The 11,915-nt window shown below is 45.3% G+C and overlaps 1 protein-coding gene across 2 annotated transcripts in view; it reads right to left on the reverse strand.

The window, feature by feature from the left end:
* Positions 1-11,289, reverse strand: part of znf423 (zinc finger protein 423) — a 134,879-nt gene extending 123,590 nt beyond the window's left edge. For both annotated transcript variants that reach the window (XM_061246700.1, XM_061246699.1), the window contains exon 1: positions 10,243-11,289. In XM_061246700.1, the coding sequence (XP_061102684.1) occupies positions 10,243-10,282 (40 nt within the window). In that variant the 5' untranslated portion in view covers positions 10,283-11,289. The remainder of the gene's footprint in view (positions 1-10,242) is intronic.
* Positions 11,290-11,915: the final 626 nt, after the last annotated feature.

Below are 11,915 nucleotides of genomic sequence, written 5' to 3' on the forward strand. Positions count from 1 at the left end.
CTTTAAATTTGCAAGTTGAGGATGCAAGATGAATAGTTCTTTTAAATTTAAATTGAAGTTGCATACACATTGTTCCAGTAGGTAATTTTGCACCGGAATATTGTTACATGTACAAGGTTGAGTCGCATATCATGTAAACACCGTAAGACGTCAACAGTAGGGACAGATTGTTTGTTCAAGCAACGAGGCGAGACTCAATTCCAAAATCCAGATCACCCCCAATTGACTGCTTTTACCTCCGAGAGAGAAAAATATATCACTCCCAAGAAAAGAGGTTAGCCTATCGATACTAAAAATGTTAGCAATTTATACGGGAGTCTGACGAGACATGCGATGGAGCTATTCAAGGCCTGGCAGGCCCCGAGTCTCCAGGCAGGCAGCTCCGTACTCAATATACCTCACAAGGACCACCCCCACGGGTTCAGGCTAGACAAAAAAAAGTCCCCCATCGCGGAGCGGTTTCAAAGCTACGCGTTCCCCAAAAAAAAACAAGGCCCCACCTCCTCCGCAACCTCAAGCCAAAACCGCAAAACAAATCGCAATCTCTCATTCATTTGCCCCCTCCGTTACTCCAGAATCGGACACGCGTCGGGTTTCCAACTCTGCCGTTGCGTGCCGCCCCGCCATCGATTGGCACCGCGCGCGGAAGAGCGGCGACCGTACTTCAGACAGCTGGAATGTCGCCGGCAGGACGAGAGATACGATTCGGTTGTTTACCGACGCGTCCGTACCGCGTATCTCTCTACCGAACCAAAGCTACACCCACTCCCTTTTCGTACCCACATCAAATCCACAGATGTTAGGACGATTTTCAGATTTAATTATACTTTAGGAATAGGAAAAGCAGAACACGACGGTGTCGTGAATCATCTTCTGCGGGGAGTATTTTCATGAAAGAAAAACGCCGGCCAGTGATGCCTTCAGGCGCTCAGAGTGTGTTTTTCTCCCTCCCATTCTCCCTTTGTTACCAAGTTACTGGGTGCAGTGGAATCAAGAGGTCAAGTACTACCACTGCAGTAACGCAGCACAGTGAGTGCTTATGGGCGTAAGACACCGTGTGTGAGATGGAGAGAGAAAGACAGACATGGTGAGATTGTGTGCTTGCACGTGTTTGTTAGAGGGACTTGGTAAATGTTTGTGTGAGAAAGCCGTGTGTGTGCACTTGTGTGTTAAAGAGAAAGATATTGTGCATGTGTTTGTTAAAGAGGGACACACAGTGTGTGCGCAAATGTGTGTGTGTGTGTGTCTGTGCAAAGCCTCTTGTACCACAGTCCCGCCACTGGCCAATGGGAGGCCCCCTGTCCTGCAGAGGGGTCAGGCCAGGCTCCAGAGGTCAGGCCGGAGGTCAGGTCAGGGCCCAGCCTCGGTAATACGGGCCCCTGCACCCTCCCTGGATGAGGGCAGTTTGAGCCATGAAGCCTTCCAGTGGGGCAGCTGCCCCATAAATATATGCATCAGTCCAGGGCAGTCGGCTAATTGCCCCTCTCCTTATGTTTAATGTACGGTTCTCAGAGACCGAGCAGGTCACCGGCCCCACACCCAGAGACGGACACAAAGCCCAGCCGCCCTGCCAGTGTGCAGCCTGGCCTCCTCTGTCCTGAGAGTGGGAGTCTCTCCGTCTGTCCATCCGTCTACCTGTCTGTCTGGCACGGTCTACACCGGTCCCCTCATATCCTCTACCTCTCCTTCCTGCCATGCGTCTCTTTAAAACTCCCTCACTCTTTCCCTCCACCCACCGAAACACCCTTTTTCACATGCTTTCTCATCCTCTTCCAGTCAGTGCAGTGTCATAAACATTACATTACATTACACTAGCCATAGCACACCTATATTCACAAAACATGCTAATGCACTACATTCACACCGCATGCTAATGGCCATGTTTTTTCTGTTCATATAACCATTTCTCACAGGTTCTGACATTTACTGATTTTCACTGGCCAGTCCAAAAACCAGACCAATTCAAACAATGTTAAATAAAGTGTCAACGTCACTCACACATCCCTAAAGGGGTTAGCTTTTTGACCCAAAAGGTCAATTGCGTACTTTGTCAAGGAAGAACTTGACACGTTGCAATTTTTCCTTTTTCTTGTGCGAGCTAGTTTGAATGAAGAAGAATAAAAATTTAAGCAGAAGTGATATTTAAGTGTAGGAATAAAAGTTGCAGTGCCCCTGGAGCTGCTCTGGCCTGAGCCGAGCTGCTTTACCCAGCCAGGGATGGGGCGGCTTTGAGAGGATCCTCACGCATTGTTCCAGCACATTTTAATCTGCCCGGCGCTGCAATGCAATCACTTTCTGGGGAAGGAGACTCAGAGCCGGGAGACTCCGAGGGGGAGCAGGGATGGGGCAGTGCGGGGGTGGGTGGGGGAAGGAGAGGGCTCTAGTTGGCAGGCCCATCTAAGGGCATTGGGGGGTGGGGACAGGGAGGGGAGTTTGCGATGAGTTTGGGTTCCGGGAGGATAACGAAAACAGAATTAATAGCAGAATCCACGGCGGCGGCCCCTCCCCCTGTAGAAAGGGAACGCAGCTCAGAGCACGCGAGGAGTGTGCGTCGGTTCTGGCCCAGTACGTCCAGGGTACTGATAAACCCTGCCGCTAAGCTGCTACAATGGCACAGCACGCACTGAGCTCAGACATTAAGACCCATCCTTCCACACACACTACCAGGCCGGCTGCTGATAAGGAGTTGTCATTGGCAGGAACAGTGCCCGCTAGGGAGGTGCCCGAGCACGCATGCACACACACACACGGCAGCGGATACACGCGCAAACGCACACACACGCATGCCCGCTTGGGGCCTCCTCACCAGCAGGGGTCACTGTAGAGCATATAGGCCAGGCTGCAAGGAGGCTGAAATGGCAAAGTGTCAAAAACACCCATCCTATCTGTACCCCTGGCCTGCCCAACATTGTTCCTGCAGGTTTTCATTTCAACCCTAATTGGGGGGCAGCCTGTAGCCTAGTGGCTAAAGTAGAAGACTGAGATCGGCGAAGGTTGGTGGTTCAAGCCCCAGTGTAGCCACGACAAGATCCGCACAGCTGTTAGGCCCTGCATTACTCCAGGGGGGATTGTCCTCCGCTTCATCTAATCAACTGTAAGTCGCTTTGGCTGAAAGCATCAGCTAAATAAGTAATTATTATTTCTATAATTTGACACACTTTACTGTACTATTTAGCAGCTCAACGAGATCTCTGGCTGTAGAATGAGGCATGCTTTGCTAGGGTGTGAGTGAAAGCCTACAGGACAATACCTCTACAGGACAATAGCTCTCCAGTCAACAGGGCTGGGCAGCTGTGCTGTAACCCATCTGCACTATGAACAAGTGTGGCGGTCAACAAGGAACAGAGCCCGTCTCCCCACACTGTAAAGTGTGTAAAGTGTATGCATAAGAAACCGTAACGAAGCAGTGCGTATACATAACCGCCTGAAATGAGAATCCGTTTACACCCCATTACCACGTCTGAAGCATGGCAGACCGTCCAGCAGCAAGGTAGGTAGGACAGCAGAGAGAAGTACAGCAGCAGTGCTTAAATAGCAAACTGTGGTGCTGTTTTTCCCCTGGTCTGAACAGAGTCCTGTCAGAGGTTTAATTGAATTGCTCATGCTGACTACACAATGGAAAGTCATTTAAAGAGGCATCTGAAAAACAATTTTGTGGTTCATCTCCCATTACTCACACACTCTCTCGAAGCCGCACACGAGTGAGCACACACACACACACACACACACACACACACACACACACACACACACACACACACACAAACACACGCAAGCGTAACTGCACATAATCGCACATGTTTACGCACAGACACACAATTACATACGCGCACAGGCCGAAAACAATGTCACGCGTGTGCGCACAAGCGCACGTACAGTACAGACGCCCGCATGGCGTCGCGGAGGTCGGCTCTGGCACGGGGTAACCGCTCCCTTCTGGTCACGACTCGCTGACCTGAGAGACGGAGCAGAAAGCCTCGCAGAGAGACCCGGTCTGGGCCGGGAGGGCGCCGGGTCGTCCCTTCGCCGAGGAGTTAAGAAAGACGTCCACAGAGCGGAACCGCTCAGTTATGACGGGCGCTACGCTGGTGCCAAGAGCCAAAGGAGACACAGCGCAACCGCACACATATACATACAGTGCAGTCCTTAAGTATTTGGACGGCGACACATTGTTTGTTGTTTTCACTCTGTGCTCCCCCAAGTATAGGTGGAGGTTGTTTCAACAAACTGTTGAAATAAAACAATCACTATGTGGTTAAGGTGCAGACTTTCAGCTTTAATTTGAGGGATTATACATCCATATTGGTTGAACCGTGTAGGAATTACAGCCCTTCTTATACATAGTCCCACCAGTTTTATTTCAACTGTTACAGAGTGAAAACAACAAAATAGTCCAAGTCCAAATACTTAGACTGCACTGTATGTGGAGGCACATATACATGTGACTGAATGCAAACATATGAACACACATATACACACACACACACACACACACACACACACACACAAGCTTTCGTTAGATGCAGTTTCAGCCAGCAGAAAACTTTACTGAAGCCAAAGCAAATATGATAAGAGATTATTCAATTTTTTTTACATTATGGTGAAATCTCCACTGATTTGCAAACAACTGCATTGGTGAAAGCATCCAAAATATTGATCCAGTACTAATTTGCCTGCAACACACCGCTTGTATCCTTTCACCAGACAAATGGGTCTGATTGTATTTGTCTAGATAAGAACAGACTGACCACTTTAACTGGAAAGATAATTAATCAAGTATAAATTGTTCACTGAAACTATTATTGTCTTCAGACAGGAAGTTGTTTGTGCATGGAACAGTTTATTCACAGTTGTATCGGAAGCCGAGACCTCAGTTTTAAAGGTCAGGCTTGATGTCAATGCACAATGTGATTTTTTCCTGATTAGTCAGGAAATGCAGATAAATGTCACTGGGGTCGTTCGTATTTGGTTTTATTGCTGAGCATCCTCTCTAGCTGTCAGTTGCTGAAGAGTGCACAATCTCCTGATACAGTATGTGTGCTTATGGCCTGCCCAAGCCCCCTGCCTCCGGCTGTTAAATCACTCTTGTATGAAAACCAGCATTTGCTAATTAACCGTGAGCCTTGATTGGCTGTACAATCACAATTTACTTTCCGTGCATAGCAGCCCTGTGGCTCTCCGATTCGACCGGTCTACTGTCCCCACCCTCGGCGGTAAATAAAGATATCTGCATTTTGAAAACCCGGGCAGAGCTCCTCTCGCCGGTGATATCTCGGAGGGAGGAGACGGCGATAAAACACGGTCCTCTTAAACGCGACTCTAATTCTGATTTACACACGCCGCTGCAGCCAGACCGGTGGAAAAGACTGGGGTGCGAATATATACAAGCGCTGCAGACAGGAGCGGTTGCACCCAGAGGCACAGGTCTGGGATCAGCCGAGACCGGCTCGGACGCGCAACCCCGAGCGCGCTGAAACTGATCCAGGGTCGGCGCTGGAAGGCTGGGTCCGTCGCACTCCCCTGATCACAGCCCAGCGCCTGTGGTAATCCACTTACCCCTTTACAACAGTCCATTGAGCAATGAATCCATCCTCTCCAAAGCCTCAGTGACAATAAAAACGCCATTTAACCATAAAAGCAGCCGGCAGCGGGGAGAAACACAGGAGCAAGGAGAGAGAGGAAAGGAGAGATTCACACGTACACACAGACACGTATATATACAAAGACACATATATACAAAGATACACACACAGACACGTATATATACAAAGACACATACAGTATATACAAAGATACACACAAACACGTATATACAAAGATACACACACAGACATGTATATACAAAGACATGTAGAGTATACACAAAGATACACACACAGACACGTATATACAAAGACAGGTACACTATATACAGATACACACAGACACGTATTTAAAAAGACACACATATACAAAGATACACACACAGACATGTACAAAGACACGTTCAGTATATTCAAAGATTCATGCACAGACATGTATTTACAAAGACACACATTTACAAAGACACACATACACAGAAACACATGCACATGTGAACACAAGCACACACAAAAACACACATACACAGAAACAAATGCACACACACACAAATGCAAACATACACACAGGTACACGTATACACACGCGCGGTCACTCACACTCACTAGCTCACAGACAGCCGAGCAGAGACACCGGTTGAGGGCTCGTTTTTTCCGGCATCATGCTGTGCAGATTCGCAGATCATTATAGCATGCAGAACGACTAACAAAGTGGGCAAACAGGGCAAGCCAACGGAGCGATTTAAAGCACAGGAAATCTGTGCAGCTCAAAGCAAGGCCACAACCACAACATTGTGTGCACTGTCCCAGACAGGCACTGCATGGAGACAGATTAATCCCACGGCAAGGCTGATCCCAGATCAGTTTGAGCATATTCGCACAGTGAATCGGGGTTGTGTAAGGGTGAACCTGGATTAGCTCCTGGGAGCTGAATGTTACTGGAGCACAGCGCCAACTTCAACACAACAACCTCAGAACTAAGCTTCAGACTGGCTTTACTTGTTAAATGCTACAAGGTCAAGTGTATGGAAATATACTGAGTCCAGACTCAATTGTTCAAATTCTCATTCACTTCCCCACATCGTAGAAACCATTATGCTAAAGGAATGCTAGTCAACATTTACCTACTGTGCCCAAATTAATTCAGGACGTTGTACTAAATAAGACATCTTTACCGAAGTAAAATGTGGCTACTTATTTACAGTTGTAAGATGAGAACTCGCACCATTCCCCCTAGCATTGGTGTAACACTGTCCTGTACAAACAGCAGAAATCTTAGAAAAATAAATACACAAATAGAAAGTGGTGATAAAGGAGGACTGATTCTACACCTGAATGCTAGAGGACAGGACAAAACAATCAGCCAGAAGAAATCTCAGCAGAGTAAGAAATTGGGTCCCCATACTTTCATAAAGCACCTTTATGAAATGCATATTGGAATGCTTCCATTTCCCAAACTCTGAATCTTTCTCAGCAAGGAGAAGCTTCTATTTGCACAGACATGCTGTGTGCTCAAAGTGTGAATAAACATCACTATGGTATTACACCCAGCCTTCCCTTTGAATAAGACATTAGAATTGAGGGATTGGGTACTCTGTTTTCCGTTCCTCTGTCCAATCACCACAAGATGCCGATACATTGGAGGGGGGGGGGGGGCAAAACAGAAAAAAAAAAGTTTTTTCTTCTTTTTTTTTGGGGGGGGGGGGGGGGCTGTTCCCAAAACTTGTAATACACTTCCAACGCAGTGTAAAAAGCATTCAGAAGACTCAGTACATCGCTCCCATTCTGATGAATGATGCACAAATAGTTCTGCCTGCATAGTAATATTAACAGGATGGTATGGTGCAGCAAAACAACAACATCATACCGATACTATTGTATGCAACATAAAAATGCAAATGGTGGTCAATGGTGATTTCTTTCCCCCCTGATAGCCACCCTCCCCGATCACCAGGAGAGGTGGGCTGGGGCAGAGGGCCGAGGTGGGTAATTTAAACACCAGTGGATGGCGGTGTGGAATGAGGGGAGAAGATATGGGAGTTGGGCTGGAACTGATGTCATTAGCTCCTGAGGCTCGCTCCGCCAGCCTCGCACCGGCGTCTCAAACGCTCTCCTCAGGTTAAAGGTTCAGTGCGATTTGATTGACTGTAAACCATTTGCGCACGCAGACACAAACACACACACACACACACACACACACACAATAAGCAATCTCTGCCTCACTCTCTTTCTCTTTCTCTCTCTCTCTCTCTCTCTCTCTCTCTCTCTATTGTGCATTCATTCCTTCTTAATGTCCTGCAAATGAAGAGGACTTATTAATGTGTAATTAAGTAATAATCACTACTACATTATGCATGGAACACTCACGGGGCCAGTACAGATATGAAGCAGAAATGCCCCAGCTTAGACCTCTGCACGCACATTAAAAAGGATTAATTGGCAGAAATAATATTTTGATAAGCACTGATCTCTCCCTGTCTCCTACAAATCCAGTCATTAAAAGGGCCTATGTCGAAACGTTCCTTTAACAAACTCAGTGAAGCGCATAATTCCATATCAATTCACGGATGTGGATGTATGAATGAATGTGCACGCGCGTTTTGGGCAAGCAACTATATTTTTAGAGACATGGGATTGATACTGGAATTAAAGCACAAAAAACATAAAACATGTTGGATTAGAGTAAGTGAAGAAACACGCTTTTGTATTCTGTTTGTGCGGCAAGACACCCCAGAACGTAGTGTTCAAACAAACACCATCCCCTGTGCACACACACTGCCTCTTCCCCATCATTTTAGCACACGTCAGTGTGTATTAGGTGTTGGCGAGAGAATTTTACGTACACACTTCAAATTCCATCCTAATGACACTCCACGTAAACATGAGCTTTTAGCACCAGCTATTACGAAGATGGCAATTTATGTTAGACATATAGCAGCTCTACTGCCAGTTAATTTGACATATTTTCACTTAAATATGTCTGTAAATGTTACATCGAATTATTCATAATTGTATCCTGTCAATAATTAAAAAATTACGTATTATAACAGAAGTTAAGAATTACAGATTGTTTTATTTATTTTTATCGTGACATAAGATCAAATCAGGGGCAGTACGGCAATGTGTTGGTCTCTGTAAAATGAGATACACTTCTCGAGAAGGTCGTGACATCATGCTGCCAGCAACGAGTCACTTGGTCACATAAGCAGCGGTTACGAAACCACACGGCCTTGTTTATAACTTCAAACCGTCCAGACTATAATTGTGCATCGGTACCCACAGCAAAATGCTATTTCGTAAAATATTTTGGTTGCGATTACCATACGAATTAATTTGATAAACACCGGGAGAATTAAAGCAGAGGTTTAAAAGCCTAACACAGAACGGATATTATTAAAATCAACAGTGCTGTCTTCATGAGATTAAAATGCAACCAAGGCAAAATAATCGTTGGAGGGGGCTACCGTTAATTAGAACAAAAAAGGTTATTATTGGGGGTGGAGGAAAGGAGGGGGGTCTAAATACACGACCACATGGTCGCACTAATGCCCATCTGCTTTCGATAGAGGCGAAGGTGCCAAATGCCCCTCTTCCGTAACTGCAATGTCTGTCATTATAAAAAGTAACCAAGAGGGACAAGGGAATATGAGAGTTGGCAATAGGAGGATTAGGCCTATACCGTCAAATCACATTCAACGATTTACTCACAGGCCAGTACTTTGATACTGTTATCCACTCCGTGAAAACAGGCTGCTGGTGAAAACGTCAAAACATGTGTGAGTGAGATGGCAAGGGTGCGAGGTACGATAACAAGGCGAACAAGACAGGCGTCAAGGTGCTAGGCGATGTGTGCACTATTGACTGGGCTATATACTGGTAGGCAATGTGGGTGATAAAATAAAAATAAAAAAACATGTAAAAAAGATAACACGATTTAAACCAAGCGCGTCATCATCAATAACTTAATTTGACATTTTAACAATTTGCAATCTATGGGCTATTAATCCACACAATAAATGCATTGCTCAGGTGTTTATGCTTTTCGTATTTCCGAATTCTCATTTAGTTCTATTAGAACAATGTAATCGTTAGTTATTAGTCACAGTAAATAAATCAAATGCCGTTTGCTAATAATATCCATAGTGCCAAACTAGACGGCCTATTGATAGTGCACTTCAAAAATAGTTTTATGCCTAAAAGTTTGCATAGTTTCATGCAATTTGAACAACGGGATAGAAAGAAAAGCTTGTCTTAAAACGATAAAATAATTATAGCTACACAAACAAACACACATTTCAAATTGAGAGTCTCATACATAATATCAACAAATGTCTAAATACAGAAAACAATACAAAATATGTATTATGTATTATCAATAATAATAATAATAATAATCGTAATAATAATAATAATAATAATAATATCAAATATGGGGGCAAGCCGTTTCTAATTGGGTACAGGCGGCTGAGTTTTATTTTTTTCCACTCTCTCGTCACACCATCCTTTAGGCTTTGTAAATCGGGGAGGGGGAAAACTACAATACAGAAAGAAGATATTAAATCTTTGAATTTCACAGTACCCGCCAAATTTAGCCGTGAAATCTCATTGGTCATGCTGCTACTCGGGAGGATTTTTTCCCTTCTATCCATTAAAAAAGACTTACCTTTAACGGACCGCGGTTTGGCCTGCTTTCGTCTAGACATCGCCGAGTTAATGTAGTCTTTTTCTCCCTTTAGGAATTGATGTCCCCTTTTCACAAATTTGCGATCATGTAGCCTAGACGAACACTTTTTTTCTTTTCTTTCTTTTTTTTTTTTTTTTACTTCTTTGCCTGTTGCAATGCGGCAACTTCAGTCTATGTAAGTATTGTCCAGTGGTATTTGAATAGAGTAGCCGAGGAAAAGATTTCGGGTGGAATTATCCCTGGATTTCTCCCAGTACAACTTTTTCTGGTGCTGCAGCTCAACCTGTAGAATTCAGAGGGATAACTTGTCGATTTCTGAGACCGTAACAAGACGGTTCTTTTGTTCCTCTAAAAACAGTCGCTAGCTGTGGAGCGCTTCACAGATAGACAATCCGAGTTGCAAGTAGCGGCGGGTGCCAAAATTACAGCAATACGATAACACCTGATCGTCCGTGGGAAAGGGTGCCGGCGCGTCTCAATCTGATTACCTTAATTAAGCAATTATATAATTCGGTTTAAACGAACTCGTTTTTTCCCTCTTCTTTTTTCTTTCCGTGCGTGTCTGTTGTCGACGTTCCGATGTTCTCAATGCAGTTATCGAAACTATAGGCTACGTATATATTATTTTCCCCCTGATCTTACTTGCACCGAGCCGCCTCCCCCGTCCGTTATTTCGGCGAAGGTGGCACTGGCATCGCTTTTTCACCCAGCATTTTCACCCTTGGGGACTTTATTTTTGTGTTATCCCCTTTTCTTAATTTCCTTCAAAACAGAAATGTTTGCGGTCGCTAGCCCCTCTCTCCCTTTTTCTTTGTCCTGACTCTGGTCTTCCCTCCGCCTCCCAATCCGACTGCTGGCGGGGCTGCAGTGCAGACACACATAATAAAGCCAGGCTTGGCTGGAAGTGTAGCCGGGTCCCAGCAGGAGGATGTGAGAGTAGGGTCCCGGCGGGGGAGCGCTCTGATCCCGCAGGGAGCTCGGCACAGCCTGGGCTGCGCAGACACAGAGAGCCAACAGCACCAAACCATGGTCAGCCATGGAAACTACAGCTTAACTTGGAGCACGGATCGGGGCCAAAACACGGAGCTTCGAGGAACTCCGCAGCGCGCGAGAAAAAAGACGGACTGGATTCGCTTTCAGCTCCTTTCTCTTCCGTTCCTTTTCCCATCGCCTGCTGCCTGTCAGTCGTTTGTTGCCTTCATTTCCCAGAAGGAGGGGACCAAAGCAAACAGTCACTGCTTCGTAAAATGTAACGATTTAAACTCGGGGTGCAATTTTACGTTATTTAGGCGCAATGTTTATTTAGTCTTTATTTTATTTTTCTGTATCATCAAGGGTGAGGTTTGTCCTGTCCTTAGCAATATTAAAAAGAGCACATTTCATTGTCGTAGACCTCGTGCCAGGCAACGTCTTGTAGATACAGGACTAAAACTAAATAGAATATTTTTAAGTACAGGCGTTTGACCTGCGATGATGTGAAGAATAGTACCCTACTGTTAGTGTAACTCAACCGTTCATTGTAGCCTATCATTCTTTGCTGTTTGGCGCATTTATTAATATTAATTATGAGGAATTATTTAGTCAAGTGGACAGACCAATAGAACGTGGTCATGTGTTTTGAGGGTATACTGCTCATATAATGTGTTTGCGTG

Source organism: Conger conger, chromosome 6 (genome assembly GCF_963514075.1).
Source record: "Conger conger chromosome 6, fConCon1.1, whole genome shotgun sequence".
In the NCBI taxonomy this organism is placed as follows: Eukaryota; Metazoa; Chordata; class Actinopteri; order Anguilliformes; family Congridae; genus Conger; species Conger conger.